We start from the raw sequence: 20,118 nt of genomic DNA, 5'->3' as shown, positions 1-20,118 counted from the left end.
CTGTCTATTATAAGGAATTTTGAGCATAAAGAATCAATAAATTAAATAACTGGTTTATTTTATATCAACTAGAGATTTTATCTTAGATAATTTTTAAGCTGAGAATACAAATAGTGGGACATTCTGAGGAAGTGTAGTGTTTTAGGTATAGTATATAGTGTCAATATTCCAGTATTGTAGAACTTTCAGTAGTTCTGAAAGATCTGGGGGAGTAGAGAGCTCTGAAAATTCTTGCTGCAAAAGAATATTGAATTCTATAAATTTGTTCTTGATGGTAATAATGTTTTGCAAGGTTACAAAATGTTTTTTCCCCATGCAGAATGTATGTATACAATTTACCTGTTTTAGGTATACAACTCAGTGATTTTTAATAAATTTACGGAGTTGTGCAGCCATTACCACAGTCCAGTTTTAGAACATGCATTACTACCTAGCATGCATATATGTGACTTCTGCTAAAGGACTTTTTACAAAAATATGTATCTGGTTTTATGGTAGAAGTCAATATGAAAATAACATCTACTTTAGAGAAATGTGCTGGAATATATTTGTTTTAAGAAATAGAAGGAGTACTTGTAGTTATAGACCCTTTGAAAAACCTAATGGCTTTAAGACCAGTGAATTTGGTTGCTATGCAAAGCACTGTATAAATAATAAAGTACTAAGTATGATAGTATCAACGAATAAAGAGCTCTACTTCCAGACAGACTCTGGAGGGCAGAAAACTGACCTTTGTTATCCTTATGGTAGCTTTGAAACATTTTCTTCTCTACTTTTGCTTTTGTCTTCATTTATTTACTTAAGTTGTATTAAGTGTTGTAATTCTCCAGATAACTAGAATATGAAATGCTTTTGATGTTTTGAAAAGGTCTGTCAGTCCCAGCTGGACTAGGTCCCGGAGCTCTTGGTCCTCTCGCAATCACCTCCTCTGCCGTCACTGGAAGGATGGCCATTCCTGGGGCTGGTGGTATACCGGGAAATTCTGTTCTACTTGTCACCAATCTTAATCCTGATGTGAGTTGAAAAGTATTATATGTAAAAAGTCTTTCAGGAGGAGGTATTGTAGCTTCTGACCTAGAGTTAAATTCAATGAAAATGTTTATTTTAAGAATTTTTATTAAAATTCATCACTAGTATATATAGAAGCAGCATGTAAAAAGTCAGTGCTTTGAACAAGTAAACTTACTTAAAATTTTTACTTAGACACTGATATTTTGTGTTATCCTTTTCAAACAGCTTATTACACCACATGGACTTTTTATCCTATTTGGTAAGTAAATTTTTTTGTTGTTTTTTATATTATCCATGATGTGAATTGAGCATATTGCATCATTCAGTAATATTTATTACTGCTATGTGCCTACTAGTGTGTTTGACACTGAGGATAGAATAGCAAGGAAGACAGTAAGTGATTACAGTTACAACAAAATTTTATAAAAAGGGAAATAGAGATTGTAATAGGAACATACAGCTAGGAGACCTAACCTAGCTGAGGGAATCAAAGATGATGTACCAGTAGAAATGATAGTTAAGCTGACTTGTGAAAAATGAGGACACATTAGCCAGGCAGAAAGGGAGGGCAAATGTCCTTTCACAGATAGTAGCAGTGAGAGACAGAACTCGTGGAACATAGAAATGAAGGAAGCTCAATGAAGAGTGTAAGGGAGAGACATGTTGAAGCTGGGCAGATGGATAGGGGCAAGGTCATTAAGAGCTTTATAAGCTATATTAAAGAGCTTCGTTTTTAACTTAAGAACAGTGGGAATCCATTGACTAGTTTTAAACAGGAGAGAGGCATAATGAGATGTTGATTATAAAAATAATCCCCTTACTTTCCAATAGTGTGCCTCTCAGTTAAAAAAAATATTTAGCCAGGTACTCCTAATCTATATATGATTAATTATTCATAAATTTCATCCATCTTTTACTATAGTCTTTAGTATAATATGTACAAACAAATATAAGAGCAATGAAGTGATATTTAATATTTTAAAGATTTTTCATATGACACTTTTTAAAATAAAAATCTATTAACATTTAGTGAGAAGTATGATTTAATATGCTTCATTATTTTCAAAAACCTTTTTCATTTTGGTTCAGTATCCCACGAACTGATTCTAAATTCACCTTATTTTAGTACTTGATCTTAATGGTTGTCATAAATGAAAAAGATACCTCATAAAGATATGCAAGGGAATCCTCTGGCGGTCCAGTGGTTAGGACTCAGTGCTTTCACTGCCAGATCCCAAGTTCAGTCCCTGGTCTGGGAACTGAGAATCCTGCAAGCTGCGTGGGCACGGCCAAAAAAAAAAAAAAAGATAGGTGATTTGAATGGAAGTGTTTCATTGTTGCTGTACTAAATAATTATGATACTAATTTTTCAGTCTAATCCACTAAATTTTGTTGTACTTTACCTAGAAAAGTTCCATTTTTCCTCTTGTTAAATTAGTTGATCTTGAAAACTGTTAACATTAGCATAATGGGGTTAAAACTCACTCTTCATGTGGAAGAATTTTTAAGAGGATGGAAAATTGTTTCAAATTTTTTGAGTGGGTAATAGGTTTTTTTGTTTTGTTTTGTTTTGTTTTGTTTGCGGTACGCAGGCCTCTCAGTGTTGTGGCCTCTTCCCGTTGTGGAGCACAGGCTCCGGACGCGCAGGCTCAGCGGCCATGGCTCACGGGCCCAGCCGCTCTGCGGCATGTGGGATCTTCCCGGACCGGGGCACGAACCCATTTCCCCCGCATCGGCAGGCGGACTCTCAACCAGTGTGCCACCAGGGAAGCCCGGCAATAGGTTTTTTTAACAGCGTTTTGTTTGTTTTTTGCGGTACGCGGGCCTCTCACTGTTGTGGCCTCTCCCGTTGCGGAGCACAGGCTCCGGACGCTCAGGCTCAGCGACCATGGCTCACGGGCCCAGCCGCTCCGCGGCATGTGGGATCTTCCCGGACCGGGGCACAAACCCGTGTCCCCTGCATTGGCAGGCGGACTCCCAACCACTGCGCCACCAGGGAAGCCCTTAACAGCGTTTTTGAGATATAATTTACAGCCATTACAATTCTCTGACTTCAGATGTACAACTCAGTGATTTTTAGTAAATTTATAGAGTTGTGCAGCCATTACCACAGTCCAATTTTAGAATATCTCTATCAGCCCACAGAGAAACATTATACTCATTTGCAGTTACTGTAAAAGTTTTTATTCATGACACATTTATGTAATTTTCATTAACAAAATCATTTATTAATGCTAAATGTTCATGTCTCTTTAATAGCCAGAGCACATTTCTTTCCAAAAGTAGTTAATTTCTCACTCATTTAGAAAAATATCACCCTCAGCTTGAAGAACAAATTGTGTGTTATTTTTTACAGAGTATCTATTTCAGCCACTTGTCATTTCTGAAAAGGGCAGCAAATTTGGAATACTTCTTTTTTTTTTTTTAATTTTAAAACTACCATTCATCTCTTCAGTTTAGTTGCTCTTAGGGGCTTGCCCACAAGATAACCAGTACTCCTTTGTGTGCCTTGAAGATTGTCATAGTCATTCTCTCATCCTATTACAAAGTATGGTAATGATGCTACTGTTTAAAGATCTTATTTTTATGATATTGGTGAAACCCTGTTCCACATAAATTGCAATATATATTAATACACTAAATTTTAAAAAATGAGAGAATGCCCTTCATATTGTAGAAACTTCTGTATATAATTTCTTCTATATGTTGAAAATTAGTAAAATGCAGTTTTTCATACTGGTTTATATAAACAAATCAGTACAAGTAAAAGTTTATTTTCCTCCCACACCCCAGTGAATCATTTTGCCTGCTTTTGGGGATGTGGGACCCACTTTGGGGAACACTAGCATAGAAAAAATGGATGTAATGAGATCAGTTAGGAGGCTATGATGATAGTCCAGATGTGAATTGGTGATAATAGGTTTGATGGTAGTGAGGATGGGAAGAAGTGGACAAATGTGAGAGATATTTAGGCCATAGAATCAGTGAGTGCTGGTAGTTGACTGGATGTGTAAGCGTCTAAGGAAAGGGGTAAGTCAAAAGATCACTCCCAGATGTCTGACTGGAGCAAATATGTGCATGATGGTACTGTTTATCAACAGAGTTAGTGAACACAGGAGGGTGCAGGAAAGAGCAGGTGAATCAGTTGAAGTGTTTATGGGACATCCAGGTGAAAGGGGGTACTAGATTAATAAATCTGGAACATAGAAGAGATTACAAATTTGGGAGCATTTGTATGAAATTGCCCAGGGAAAGCATATAGTATGAGAAAAGAAGCTTTCTTTAAATATATTAGTAAAGTTAATTGAACATTACACAATCAGCATTAAAAAATTGTTTTGTTTTGTCTTTTTAATTAGGAGTATATGGTGATGTACATCGAGTGAAGATAATGTTTAATAAGAAAGAAAATGCATTGGTTCAGATGGCAGATGCAAATCAAGCTCAGCTAGGTACTAATGATTAATAATAATAATGATAACCTGCCCCCTTTGTATGTGAATTTTCCTATAAAATAAACTTATGGCTAGTAGGAAGAGTACCTCCTTATGTTAATATCTCTATTATTATTTGGATCTGCTTATATTTTAAGATTTTAAAATATTTATTATTCTTTGAAGTTCATTTATCTATTTGAATATATTGTTGATGTTTAGAGCTTTGACTCTAGGGTTTTTCCATTAGCTTTAAACTAATAAACATGACTTGTTTTCTTTCATTTTATTTGTTTGTTTGCTTATTTATTTTCCTTTCAAATTAAGTTTTCTAGAACTGTTGCATGGCATAACAGTTTGGGAATACTTCATAATGATGGTTCAAGAAAGTGTCATTCTACAATCTCACCGTTTATAGTGGCTGTTGAAATATTATTACTCAGATTTTTTATTATAAAAAGCTTTACTTGGGATTAAAAATAGATAGCCAGTGGGAAGCAGCCACATAGCACAGGGAGATCAGCTTGGTGCTTTGTGACCACCTAGAGGGGTGGGATAGGGAGGGTGGGAACGAGACACAAGAGGGAGGAGACATGGGGATATATGTATAGTATAGCTGATTCACTTTGTTATACAGCAGAAACTAACACACCGTTGTAAAGCAGTTATACTCCAATAAAGATGTTAAAAAAAAAATTTACTTGAGATTAAACTAATTTATTCAATAATCATTTCCTGAACATGTGGTATGTTTCAGGCATTCTGGAACTTTATAGCACTCTGCTAGGAAAATAGTTACTTTTCGTTGTATTGCTTTTCTTTCATTACAGAAAAACAGTCATTTAATACATTTTCGTATATAAGAGTTTTTAAATTTAAAACCATTTTTAAGCCCTCAAACTGACAGTATAATTTTTTAAATGACTAAATAAAAAGAATTATGATAGACAGTTTTACAGAGACTCTATCTTAGTACCCAGACTTTCCTTATTTTCTTCTTATGCACCAGCAATGAACCATCTGAGTGGTCAGAGACTTTATGGGAAAGTGCTTCGTGCTACACTGTCCAAACATCAAGCAGTTCAGCTTCCTCGAGAGGGACAAGAAGACCAAGGTCTGACTAAGGATTTTAGCAATAGTCCTTTGCATCGCTTTAAAAAGCCTGGCTCTAAAAACTTCCAGAATATTTTTCCACCATCAGCTACTCTGCATCTTTCCAACATCCCGTATGTATCTAATTAGTTACTATTCATTTAGATGATTAATAATCTACAGTATATGGTTTGGGGAGGTAAAAACTGAAATTATTCTAACGTAGCAGTTGTCCTATTCACTAATTTCTCGTAAGATGATTTATTTGCCATAATGTCTTAAGAAGTTTATCTCTAACCATACACTATGAAAGTGAAAGATAGCAATGTTTTAAATTTTTCTTTCCAAACAGAGAATTAGCGCCTGTTAACTTTCAGTTATAGAATGGCAAAAATCTGTGCAGAAATATTCCACTGGTGTATACTTGTTCATCCTTTTGTATAAGTAAAGACCCTTTAGTGTCCAGCATAGCAAAATCAAATAATTTATGTATCTAAGAATTTGGTAAAACTGAATTCTCTATTTTTTACCTACAAGCTGCAAAGCCATATATATATCTAAAAGCTAAAAATTTTCTTGTAACCACTCTGTATTTAACCAGTGTTGTAGCAGACTTGTTCTTTAGTCATCATCTAACTTAGAGATCGACAAACTATAGCCTATGGTCCAAATCCATCTGTTTTGTAAGGCCCATGATCTAAGATTGGTTTTTACATTTTCAAGTGGTTACGGAAAAACAAAAGAAAAAATTTTTGTGATTTGAGAAAATTACATAGAATTAAAATTTCACCTTCCATAAATAAAGTTTCATGGAACACAACCACATTTATTCATTTATGTATTAGCTATAGCTGCTTTTGAGCTATAACAACAAAGCTGAATAGTTACAACAGAGGCTATATGGCCATCAGAGCCTAAGAAATTTACTGTATGGCCCTTTATAGAAAGCACCTGGCAACCCCAGTTTTAATTCTTGAAATCCTTGACGTACAAAGGGGACTGTGTTGGGCTTTCTCTAGTTGTGGTGAGCAGGGGCTGCTCTTTGTCACATTGTGCGGGCTTCTCATTGCAGTGGCTTGTTTGTGGCAGAGTGCGGGCCCAGTAGTTGTGGTACATGGGCTTAGTTGCTCCGCGGCATGTGGGATCTTCCCAGACCAGGGCTTGAACCTGTGTCCCCTGCATTGGCAGGCGGATTCTTAACCACTGCGCCACCAGGGAAGTCCCAAGTTGGCAATTTTATATAATTTAATCTAATACATGAAGAGGGATAAGCTTTGGGAAGGAAGGGTAAAAGCTGTGGGGTATAGTTGTATGCGAGCACCTGTGTGAAAAGTTAAAGACTGAGGAAATGGAGAAGGGTACATTACTGGAATATTTCTGAGAATGAGAATGGGATTTGAATAGGAAGAGAAAATAATTATTCAAAATGCTGTTGAATGCCCAGGCTCCTAGCTAGTCTCCAATTAGGCTATATGGAGAAACCTTGAATCCGAATTGGGCAATGGCTCAAACCTCATGCCAGCCAGGCAACTGGAAGAGTCACTTGAGAAAAAAATCTAGAAATTTAGCACCTCATCACTACAGAGTCAGGGAGAGAGGCAACATATTTAAATACTAAAGCAGGCTCCCTCTTAAGTACATTTATCCAGGAGCTGGTCTCAAGTTGCAACCTGCATTGGACATGTAGGAGAAGAGAGAAAAGACGTTAATACTTTTTTTAACCATCTGCCAAGCCTGGGCACTGTGCTGGTGTTTTACGTGTGTTACCTCATTTAATCTCCATAATCTTCTTTTAAAATTGTGGTTAAATACATAACCTAAGTTTTACCATTTTAACCGTTTTTGAGTGTACGTTCACATTAAGTACATTCATAGTGTGCAACCATCACTTATATCCATCTGCGGATCCTTGTCATCATCTCAGACTAAGGCTCTGTACCCATTAAACAGTATCTCCTCGTTTCTCTCTAACCCCAGTCCCTGGTAACCACTATTCTACATTCTGTCTCTAGCAATTTATCCATAATAACATTTGGAGTAAAGGTCATTAGTTTCGTTTTAACAATGAAAGTGAGAGACTCAGATTAAGTAACTTAAGAGTGACATACCAGGTGAATGAAAAATAGAATGTGAACTTATATCTGTCTCCTTACAGAGCCAATTATTGTTCTATAACACCCTCCTTGCTGGGAGTTGTGAGATGAGGAAGAGTCTGCTTTTAGTCAGTTGACTCTCATGTGATAGACCACTGTATTAGTTATCTACTGCTGCGTAATAGATCACCCCAAAACTTAACAGCTTAACACAATAGTAGATGTTCATTATCTCAAACTGTTACTGTAAATCAGGAATCCAGAAGTGGCTTAGCTGGGTGGTTTTGGCTGAATCTCTCATAAGGTTGCATCTGAAGGCGTAACTGGGGCTAGAGAATCCACTTCCAAAGTGGCTCACCATATACTTAGTTGTTGACAGGAGGCCTCAGTTCCTTGCCACAAGGAGCTCTCCATAGGGCTGCTGATTGTCCACGTGAAATAGCAGCTGGTTTCTTCCAAAGCTAGTGATTCAAGAGAGGGCAAGGTGGAAATTGCAGTGTCTCTCAGCCTCAGAAGTCACATGTGTCATATCTACAATACCCTGAGGGTTACAGAGGACATCCTTATTAGATATGGGAGGGGAGTACCAAAAGTGTGAATACTAGGAGGCAAGAGTAGTTGGGGGCTATCTTAGAACCTGGTTACCACATACACATGTTCATAATTACCCTGAAAGTAATTGAAAATCTACTGGCCTAGTAGTGGAAAACACTGGACCATAGAAGACAAGTCAGAGCTAGGGAAGTATCTTTGGAAGTGCTAGAGTTAATTGTGGGTAATAATCCCATTGAAAGAATAAATATAGAAAGATTTTCTTGTTCTTTATATACTGCCCATGTCCTGTGCAAAAGATTTGAGGCAAAATTCCATCATTTGAGAACATGTATGCATCAACCTTGAACATCTTTCAGGGCACTTGCAAATCATGTCTTCATTGCGTGGCTTTATGCTCTTTGAAATGTGAAAATTCTGGAGACTTGATGATTTCAGGAGTTAATCTTTGCATCATTTAAAAATTAGGGATAAGATAGTTGACTCTCTCTGTAATGTTTTCACAGCCCCTCTGTTACAGTAGATGATCTGAAGAACCTTTTCACAGATGCCGGATGTTCAGTGAAGGCTTTTAAATTCTTTCAGTAAGTCCATGCTTTTAAGAAATACATTAACATTATTTAATATCTGTAAATGTTTAAGGTAGTTTAATGAAGTCTTCTAGGTCTGGGGAAGAGGTTTGTAGGCAAAATTAATTCTATATGCTTTTTCTATTTCTTCTACCGTTTTCAGGAAAGATCGCAAAATGGCACTCATTCAGTTGGGATCTGTGGAAGAAGCAATCCAGGCTCTCATTGAACTTCATAACCATGACCTTGGAGAAAATCACCACCTCAGAGTTTCCTTCTCAAAATCTACAATCTAACTTTTCTGTGAATTTTTCTCCTAAGACTGGACCATAATTTTAGTAAAACCCTTCAGACATAGACTGAAGCAGCTCAAGACCAATTCTGCCTCTTTCACAAAAATAACTCTTCCTGAGTTTGATATTCAAGTATATTCAAAAAATCATGGGATGTTCTCTTTTCCCTTAAACCCTCTGCCAATACGTCACCAGAGGCGTGTTTTTCCTGTCCCATAGTTTCTAAAATGAAAATAATCTTCAGGAAAAAAGAATCAGGAAAAAATTTTTTTTCAATAATTTAATTCCCTATATTAAATTGGATTTCAAGAGGATGGTCTTTCTTTTCGTTTGGGTCCAGATCAGCCTTATACAACATTTCTAAACTCCTTTGTACTTTGAAAAATTTAAACATATAGACTTTTAAAATTACTTGACATAAGTAATTTAAATTACCTACAACCAAGATTTTAACTGTATGATTCAGAAGTTTGACTCCTCTAGAAAACTGTGTTCCCTTATAAGTTACATCAGTTATTTGGCATATACTGATACTTACTATACATAAACAAATTGGGTTGTATTGGAAGCAAATTTATAAATCTGCGTGTTTTCTTTCACTTTTTTTTTCCACTATAAGACACTCCTTTGCATATCTTTAACTTTTTAAGACTATTTGGAGAATGAAGTGTCTCAACTGTCTCCAGGGAAATTAAGTCGAATCTAACCAGGATCTATTAAGATGTCAGAATAATTAATAATTTTATTAGGAAAAAACATGTTTTAAATTTCAAAATGACACTTGCCGAATAATATAATATGATCTTGGAAAATTTAAAAAGAAAAATAATCCTACTTATAAACTACTTTTTTATAGTTTTCAGAAAAAAGTTTACAGTCTTAAGGAAAATATTCAGGTCTATCATATGGTTTGACAGATTTTTTAAAAGTTATTTTTGGTAAAGTCTTCTTTTAGAAAAAAATCAATCTCAAGGGTTTTTTGTACCACTATAATCTCTAATACTTATTCAGAATTACTGTGTATTTACTTAATTTCCTATTATGTGCCTTATTATGTGCTTATGATATAATAGGTTAGACTTTTATCTAAGTATCTTGAAAGCTATATCGTGGGCTTGGTGAGCATTTGTTTTTTCTTTCCCTGTTTTGGTAAGAATTTTAAAGTTTTTTTCATTGCAATTTTAAGTGATTTTCAATAACTACTAGTTTCTATTCAAATTTTTGGTGCTTTGGTGTAGAGATGGGGTGAGGAAGGGTTAAATGGTTTGGGGAATAACTCAGTGCACACCTGTAGGCCTCTTCATGTTGTGACCAATAGTGGTCATTGCCAGTTATAGCATACCAATTTGGGGCTATAACATGCAGTCTCAGTTCTGGATCTTGTCTGATCTTTATCACCCATTAGAATTTGTCTCAGGATTACTTGGTTTTTGTCATATACTCGTGAGAACTTGCTTTTCTTTGTTAATGTAACTTCATTACTGAGTGCCCACATATATGGAGTATGAGAAGGTGGATTCTTTCTCATACTCTGTCCCTCTTTTTAGTTGAATGTGAGAGTACATTTTAATGTTGCTTCAGTGATTGTATAATGTAAAATTGTTTCTTTTTAGTTAGATACTTTGCTTTTGTTAATTCCTTCAGTGCTTGATCGGATTTTTTTAAAGCAGAATTTGTTAAAAGGGTCATTTTTGTCCACCCCTTTTACACTTTTCAGATTCTCAGAGTGGTTCATCTCACCTTTTAAAAGAATATCTCAATTTCTTTGCTATATTCCAGCCATTAATTTGAACACAGGAAGAAATTTTATAAAAAATTGGAGACTACAAAAGATAATTGTTAAAAAGCAGAATTCACTCAACGCTGAGCAACAATTAGTTATTAGAATACAAAGGAGGACACTATATTGAGATCTTTCAAATGGATCAGTTTTACTATTGGCTGATAGGTATAATCATTTATCTAATTTTTATTTTTTTCACTTATGAAATATATTTTTACCAAAACACTGAGTAAGAGGGAAGGGGGAAAAAACGATTTCTTTAAGAAATCTCCCCAAATTGCTTCATTTTTTTTCCTTCCATACAGGCACTATTATAATTTTCAGTGGCATGTTAAATTGGTTTTTTTTTAGTTAGGAATTACTGTGTAGTTTTAATTCATGATTCCTATAACAGTCAGTGTAAGTGTAGCAGAAGTGTAGCAGAAGGGAGATCACAATGGTATTGAATGTAATTTTGAAGTAGGGAATGGCCTTCATATTTGAGAGAGAACATTTGAATCCTTTTCAGGGATTTGTGCGCGCGCGTGTGTGTGTGTGTATAGATAAGTGTATATACATACATACACTTTTCTAGTGTTGTACATACATATGCACATTACATACATCTTAATTTATTGACAAAGAACATTAATCAAATTAAGATTTGGAAAAGGTGAGATATTCTTGTTTAAAATAGTGTGTTTGCAACCATCAATTTGTGTCTAAAATTAGCTGTAGCACATGGATGTTGTCCATATTGGGCTATTTGCTCTTTGAATTATAGAGGTCTACAGTATTTGTGTTGGTATAGTTTCTGTAAAAAGATTTTAAAATATCAGGGCAGTGGAAAAACTAGATCTTTGTATTTTTTGCTTTGGCATGCATGTAGTTGATATCTTCTGAGCAATGTTTATTTTTGCTGTTGAGCTGTCATAGTATCCTATTTTTAAGTTTATTTACTTAATTTTAAGGAGTATTGTCTTATTTTTGGAGGTGTCTGACTTTGACACAAAGTATGTATATTCAGGACTTTATTAAAAAATAGCAGTACATGTTTAACAGTAGCAATTTATGCCAAAAAGTTCTACTTTGAGATTTAAATAACTTGCATAGCAGTAAATTGTTTTTCCTGTGAGATACAAATAGAAAAATAACCTTAATAATTTGATAACTTACAGGAGAGTATCAGAATTACCCAATAGCTCCTGCAGAATGCCATAAATTCGTTATTTAAGGCTAAATATTGTTATGTTAATTTGTAGTAATGTTTCTGATTTTGTTGAAAGTTGCAAATCTCACAGTTTTTAGAGACACAATTTTTGCCTGCCTATTCCTTATGGAAGCAATGCCTTTTTTTGGCTCCACCTAGGATGGTGATTATAGGTTCTGCTTCAGTTGATTAAAAGTAACTCTCATGAATGTCTCTGATCAGTTTTATATAAACTTTTGAAAGCTTCCATGTCATTAGGCAGCAAAGGTTATACATTTATATTAACATGTAATTCCCCTTCGGTTTCCACTAAGTATTTTTGGACAAAAGATGACAAGCTCAAAAGTATGTATCCCCCCCCCCCCCACCCAGTGAGTCACTTAAAAGCCCTGTTTGCCAAACTATCAGCCTATCTCTTAGAAAACCTAGTGTGTACTGCTATTTTTAAAACCAAAAAGACAGCATGACTATGCGTAAAAGCATTTTTCTTAACTTTTCCTTTGTCTTGATCTGTTGTTAACAAGAATAAAACTGCCAGACTTAAAATATTCTACTGTTGTGCTAAAAGAAATACAATTTAGATTGCACAGAACTTTTTCTTTAAAGAAAATATAACTCAGCTGTCTTTTAAGAGCTGTGTTATTGTCTACAAGACTATTTGCAGTCTTTTTTCAGAGCAAATTTTAACAGCTAGTTGTGAATGATTTAAAAAATAGAAAATTACTAAAATATTAGTTTTGGGGGTTTTATAGGGGGAGAAAAACAAAACAGGACCAAAGGTTATGTGCCTTCTTCAGTAGTCTTAATTGATCTTTTCTTCCTATTTGAGACTAAGGTAGTATCAGTATTCTGGTTTTCAGGAAATACATACTATAGTTTTAAAAGAATGTTGTCCCACACACCATCCGTTCAAGCAAACAGTTGTAACTGTAAAATGAAGTCTCAGTTACACTTTTTGCCTTCATCACATAATATTCATTATATAGCATTGTGCAGGTCCAAGAACAGAGCTGCTCGTAATCTTTGTGGTAGTCATCTTAGTTTCTGTAACCAGAGGCATATGTTCCAGAGAACAGGGATATTTTTCTGGTCCAGTGACCTTGGTGATAATAGTCATGATTGAAAGCTGCTCATGGCAAGCTTAAATCAGCACTGTAAACAGATTTTTGTTGTTGTTGTTACATTATTTTTAGTTCTTGAATCTATGTAGTAGTGTAATAACAAATATTTAAATAGCTATTTTTGATGTCATTAAAAAAAATCATACTCTAGCCTTTTTTCCCCCTTACCATTGTTACTCAGATCTTTAAAAAATTCATCCCACATCCAAAAAGTACTAATTATAAAGACTGCTGACCAAGCAAAGTTTTGCATCAAAATGTCACCTCATTGCTCTGACCAAAGACTGACTGTTCTGGTTTTGACTCCTTTCTGTTAAGCATTTCTTTTCCCAAGCTCCTTTCTGAAAGAAGATCCAGTGCAAAGCGGCCTTTACTTTCTATTTCCTATCGGCGAATAGACTACTTAGAGAAAATGGGAGTTTAAATGTGAACAGAATGGATTAGGACAACATGGGTTTTATGGGCATTTTCAGTACTGTATTTAAGGAAAAAAAAAATAGCACAGCTAGGAGCCTCTGACATTGTCTCATGTTTTATGTGGTCTGTTCATAAAATTCCCTTTTTCAGTTTATAAGAATGTTCATCTAACAAGAAAATGCTGTAAATATTTGTAACAACATTTTTTAAAACCAGGCCGAAAAAGAAAAAAAAACGGTTTTTGGGAACAAGTTAACATATAAAGTGGTTTTATATAAAACATCAGTTGTCTTGTATATTTTGATAAGCAGCAGTACCAGCTTTCATTTGTAACACAGTTTGTGGCATTGGAAGAAAAGGATTCTGTGATTACTGAAGTGAATTATGTTATAAATGCAAAGAGAAGATAAAATATTAAAAAACATATTTTCTAAGTGCGTAGTGCATGGTTAATTCAAGCTTCTGTACACTACAATATATTCCATTTTTGTTTGTGTATTTGCTGACTATTACTTGATATCTCTAATCTCTTTCCTAACAAGTATAGCATTGTAGCATGCCTTTTAATAAATGTCATGACATCTGTACTCTCTTAAAAATATTTCTGTGTTCTTGTCTGTACTTTGGGTTTCCCCTTGTCTTACCTGTAATTCTAATGATGTCATATTTTCTTTGTCATAGCCATCCATCTAAACTTGTTATAGTGAGAGCATAGCAAGCACATATTCATACCACTTTAAAAACTGAAAAACCTTAAGTGTACTAATCACCTCTCTTTTACTTAAGGAACAGTTCTCATTTTGAGAAACAGAATGCTTTTCTAACCGTCCTACAAATAGCTTCTTCAGTGGCACACCCCCTTTGTACAAGTACATGTTGGCACATTTGCATGAGTGATGTCTTTCGCTCTCTTTCTGTGCATCTCTCTCTCTCTCTCTCTCTCTCTCACACACACACACACACACACACACACATACACACACACTATATGTGCAATGCCAAAGAAGAGTTGGAACATTTTTCCAGTTCAGTTTTTGACTTCCCTAGGGATGAGTATACATAAATTTTGAGACATTTTGAGGTGTGATCTCAAACCAAGTTTGTGTTTTTTTTGATGGAAGGGTAACACAGTTACCAGCTGCCTATATATTGCTTTTCCATAGGCAAATGTTTTATTTCTAGGTTCTTTAAAGCGTTATTGGATTGTAGGAGTCTAAGCAGTCATTTATTTTAATCTTTTATTCTAGGATCTTTTTTTTTAAATATTTATTTGACTGCGTAGGGTCTTAGTTGCCACATGTGGGATCTTTCCTTGTGGTTCGTGGGCTCTTTGTTGCTGCATGCGGGCTTCTCTAGTTGCAGCACATGGGCTTCTCTCTAGTTGTGGTGCACAGGCTCTAGAGCACACGGGCTCAGTAGTTGTGGCACGTGGGCTTAGTTGCCCCGCAGCATGTGGGATCTTAGTTCCCTGACCAGGGATCGAACCCTTGGATTCATTGGAAGGCGGTTTCTTAACCACTGGACCACGAGGGAAGTCCCTATTCTAGGATATTTTTGCAAGTGGGAATTTTTTCTTGGGGGGGGGGGTGGGATTTATTTTTAATGGAATAGAAAACTAGGTAACTACTGCTGATCTTTGCTGGCTCATCTAAAATCTATTGTCTCCGTGAATGTAACTAGATCAATTTTTTTTTTAAGATCTAGAGGCATTTTTATCAGGAAAAGATAAAATAGCCCCATGGCCAAATAGGTTTTTATAAACTTGCTTGACCATGAAATGCTTATTTACAGCAGAGGCTTGTAACCATCATTAACAGTCACAAAGTCTTGAGTATAAATGGATCTAAGAGGCTACCTAGTTCAATTTCCACCTTTTAAAGATGAGTGGCTCAGAGAAGGAAGTGACTTGCCCAAGGCCACATGCCAGTTAATGGCATAGTCTGAACTAGAACCCAGGTCTCCTTAACATTATCCAGTACTCTCCATTGCACCCTGACGTTGCAGTTCTGCCCTGCCAAGTGTTGTGAGGGTCGTGTTCTTGAAGGTCTGTACATGGGGTTGGGGCGTTACTCTTCTGAGAACTGCCAAAACCAATTTAAAGGCATTGCATAAGTGCTGGGGGTGTTTTTTCTGCTGAAGAGTAAAAATGCCTACCTACTTCTGAAAACTTTAAAAATGTAATTTCAAGTTGCAAATTTGAGAAAGCTAACTCTTAAAAAAGTAGTTACTACAGTATATGTATTAGTTTGCTAGTGCTGACATAATAAAGTACCACAGACTGGGCAGCTTCAACAACAGAAATGTGTTTTCTTACAGTTCTAGAGGTTAGAAGTCCAAGATCAAGGTGTCACCAGGGTTGATTTCTTCCGAGACCTCTTTCCTTGACTTGTAGGTGGCCATCTTCTCCCAGTACCTTCACATGATCTTCCCTCTGTATGTGTCTGTATCCTAATCTCTTTTTATAAGGACACCATTCATATTGGATTAGGGCCCACCCATCTGATCTCATTTTACCTCAGTTACCTCTTTAAAGGCTATATCTCCAAATACAGTTACATTCTGAGATACTGGGGTTTAGGACTTCAACAGAAGAATTTTGACGGGATGTAATTCAGCTCTTAACACTGTTCAGTGAAAATTATTCCTTCAGTTCACCAAGTACTGATTGTACCAGAACTGAGCTTTGTGCTGGGAAAGATAATGAAAGGTTAGGGATATGGTGATTTACCTTTTAGAACTGTGTAATCTAGTGGAAATGTCAGCCTAAATCCATAAATCAAGTAGTCTTCAACTCTTTCCTTCAATGGAAAGCCCCCCAAATGGATCATAAGGCCTCCCTCTAGGCCATTCTAACCAGAATACACATGGCTAAAGCTATCCTACAGCTAATTATGAATATGTAGGAACACATACCCTGCAATAATTATTTCTAAGAAATGTCATTTCAGAGCAATGATCATTTCTAAGACATATGCCATTACTTGAACAGTTGCAGAAATAAGAAGATACTGTCAAACAAGCTGTACCCAATTTTTAATGCCCAACATTTGTAAGTAATTAAACTGGGATGCTATGTTAGGAATAGTTAGTTAAAAGTATTAAACCCACTTTGTTTACTGTTTGTGTGATCCTACATCAATGATTTTTTTTCTATTGTCTACTTCCAATGGAAATTCTTCACTATATGTTTCTATCAAAACAATTTATGTTGAACTTACAAAATTCTATAACAGTTTTCTTAGAATTAGTGCATTTGTAATCATTGGGTTCAGATGTAGAACTCCTACCTCTGCTATTATAAAAAAGTATAATTGAGTAGGGAAAGTTAATGAGTGTAATGTTCCATGAAGATCCCTTTATCTATTTTCTTTCATTTCTATGTTTGTTCTAAGGACATAGGGTAACCGGAAAAACTCATTGGTTTTGTTGGAATAAATTGCCCACAGTTCAGTTAAGTAAGCACCTATATCCTTGTTCTATGCCTAAAATTATGGAATTATCTTAAGTCCTTGATCCTACAGAAAACAAATGTCAAATTCTAACCTGTTAAGAGATTGTCTTTAGCCAAATGAAAGCCAGTATTATATGTTAGACAAAGTACACGTTAGGGCAACAGGCACTATGAGAGAGAAAGAAATTTCATAACGATGTATTTTTATAGTGGAATACTTTATACAAGTGAACACAATAAAGCTACATAAAACCTACAGGGAAGAATCTCACAGATGTGATGTTGAACAAAGGAAGCCATACACAGAAGAAAGTGTAATGTATAATTCTATTTACATCAAGTTCAGAAATAGGGTAGTGGTTACCTTTGGGAAGGAGGTAATTGAGGGCTTGAGGAGAGGTTTCTGGTTTGTGGTTAATGTTTTATTTCTTAACCTTTGTACCAGTTACCCAGGAGTGTTTACTTTCTGATAATTCATTGAGCTTGTACACTTAGGATTTGTGCATTTATCTGTGTATTATACTTCAATTAAAAGGATTTTGAAAAATGATTGTAATTGAGCGAGGAACTGTAAACCATTCTCCTAGCTTCTTAAATCAGCTGATTATTCTACTCAGTAAGTAAGGCCATGTTATAAAGTACTCAAGATACCATGCACTGAGTTTCATCATGGCACTCTGCTGCATATCTGTATATTGCATTTCTCTGACCATGGCATACCTATGGGAAAAATGTTTCTCTGACAAAACAAAAATCACACCGTGTTTTCAAGTAAATTTTATCATTTTGAGTGGTTTTACACTCCACTAGCTTCAGAAAAGATTTCATTAATACATTTTAGTTTTGTTTTTGCAAATATAAGCCTGATCTGGTAGGTTGTTTGATATCTAACCCCTTATGCATTTCCATCAAGAAAAGCCAGAAAAACCTACCTAGCTCTCTGGCACCCTACGAGGAGACTTTATACAAAAGGCTTAGCAGAACTTCTTGGCATTAAGAATCTTATTAAGAATCTTATCTTAAATATATACTAGTTAGTATAGTAGGATGGAGCCCCATGTTCCCAATACACAACTACAACTAGTGGCAACTCTTGTTTCATCTGCTCTTCATCCACTCCCTGGATTATTTTGAAACAAATCCTAGTCTTCATATAATTTCATCTCTAAATATTTCAGTATTTATAAATCCATACATTGCAATTGTTGATACAGTCTTTTAATATATAGCTTTCCTTTCCATCCTTTTTTTTCCCTTGCAACTTATTTGTTGAAGAAATTGAGCTATTTTGTGAAAATTCTAACAATCTGGATTTCGCTGATAATGTCCCCGTGATATTATTTCTTTAATAGGTCTCCCCACCTCAAATTTTCTCTAAATTGGGAGCTGCTTCTTTCCTTACCTCCTGCCTGCCTCCCTCTTTTTTTTTGGCAAGAATATTTCATAGATGGCACTGGGCACTTATATAATGTGTCTTTTCTTGTGATGGTAGTAGCCATTGCTGATCATTGCATAGGTCAATTAATATTTAGGGATTGCAGAATGGCAAAGTTCTATCTTTTTGTGTGATATATTTGGATTACTTCTATGTAATAAGAGAAACTTCCCAATATCAACTATTTGGTTACTCTGAGGTACAATATCTATAGGAAAGACAAGATAAACGCTTGATTCTTCCACTTGCCTGTTTTTGAAATAATTACTTTGCTTCCTATCATGCTTCAAAAATTAGTTTACCTTGGTTTTTTTTAAACTTGTGTTTTTATGAAAAATTTCAAACATTTTTAAAAGAAAGACTAGCACAATGAAACTCATGTTCCTGTCACCTAAATAATGCATTCATATTCAGTGTTTTATCTTCTATAACCATACTCATTCTGTCCTTCTACTTGGAAAATTATTGACTTAAATTCATTTTACACAGTAGTTTTCAAACTGGTTAAAAAGTTGTATATAATATTTAAAATTTTCTGCCTTGGGACTTGCCTGGTGGCGCAGTGGTTAAGAATCCGCCTGCCAGTGCAGGGGACACGGGTTTGAGCACTGGTCCAGGAAGATCCCATATGCCGCAGAGCAACTAAGCCCATGCGCCACAACTACTGAAGCCCACGTGCCTAGAGCCCGTGCTCCAAAACAAGAGAAGCCACTGCAGTGAGAAGCCCGCGTACTGCAATGAAGTGTGGCCCCAACCAACACAACTAGAGAAAGCCTGCTTGCAGAAGTGAAGACCCAGCGCAGCCATAAATAAATAAATATCCTTCTTTAGAAAAAAATTTATGCCTAATTGGTAATTATAGCCATTTTTTAATTGCTGGTTGTTTCTGCTGTGCCTTTTTTTTTCCTTCGGTCATCTTGCCAGAAGAATTTTTAAGAACCTGCTTTTCACTTGTTTTGATCCCCCAAATAACTTTATTTTTTAGTTCATTAATTTCTTTTTAAATGCTGTCTTTGGATTTATTGATATGTTGTGGTTCTTCTGCAAAAGACTTTTGGTGTGTTAATCATAGCTGTCTGCTTTGATTGCCTTGTTTATCCTAATTTCCACTGCATATGTATCCCTTATGACAAAACAGTAAATATGGGCTTGAGAGTGAAATAAAACTAGGTAGGAATAAAAACTTACTTGAAAAAAAAAAGTTTAGGATTGTCCCAATGATTCTCTCTCTCCCATACCTTTTATTCCTGTACTGCCTTTGTGTAGGCTCATTTGATAGACAAATATGTTCACTGGAGGGTCCAAAGTAGTAAAAGTTATTCTAACCATGCCATCAAGTGTGTAAAGCACTGGTATGTCATTTCCTGCAGCATGATAATAGCTTACGAACTAATTCTAAAGAGTTTACCTGATTCATTGACAACTAGTGTTTCTAAACATCTCTGAATATGGTGCGGTGGCTCTCAGTCCCAGATTTTCCAGAACAGGCATAGAATCTCTCTATTTTCAGATCATGCTTCCAGTTTTTTGTTTTTTTCAAAAATATAGTTCTTAGAGCTACAGAAACAACTATTAAATAGTGTGCTTGGCATGTGACAAGGCAGCTCACTTCTAGACTAATCTATAAATTCTCACAAATAAAGGCAGAAAGATAAAAGAGATTACAGGGTTCTAATGA

At 35.5% G+C, this 20,118-nt stretch overlaps 1 protein-coding gene across 5 annotated transcripts in view; it reads left to right on the top strand.

Moving 5' to 3' along the window:
• The window catches only part of PTBP3 (polypyrimidine tract binding protein 3), a 101,522-nt gene extending 87,531 nt beyond the window's left edge, over positions 1–13,991 (top strand). For all 5 annotated transcript variants that reach the window (XM_012532801.3, XM_033427440.2, XM_012532800.3 and 2 more), the window contains 6 exons: positions 869–1,014; positions 1,237–1,270; positions 4,371–4,463; positions 5,455–5,671; positions 8,689–8,766; positions 8,915–13,991. In XM_012532801.3, the coding sequence (XP_012388255.1) occupies positions 869–1,014; positions 1,237–1,270; positions 4,371–4,463; positions 5,455–5,671; positions 8,689–8,766; positions 8,915–9,047 (701 nt within the window). In that variant the 3' untranslated portion in view covers positions 9,048–13,991. The remainder of the gene's footprint in view (positions 1–868; positions 1,015–1,236; positions 1,271–4,370; positions 4,464–5,454; positions 5,672–8,688; positions 8,767–8,914) is intronic.
• The last annotated feature ends 6,127 nt before the right edge of the window (positions 13,992–20,118 follow it).

This window comes from Orcinus orca, chromosome 6 (genome assembly GCF_937001465.1).
Source record: "Orcinus orca chromosome 6, mOrcOrc1.1, whole genome shotgun sequence".
NCBI classification, from domain to species: domain Eukaryota; kingdom Metazoa; phylum Chordata; class Mammalia; order Artiodactyla; family Delphinidae; genus Orcinus; species Orcinus orca.
This window is presented reverse-complemented; position numbering and strand designations above follow the sequence as displayed.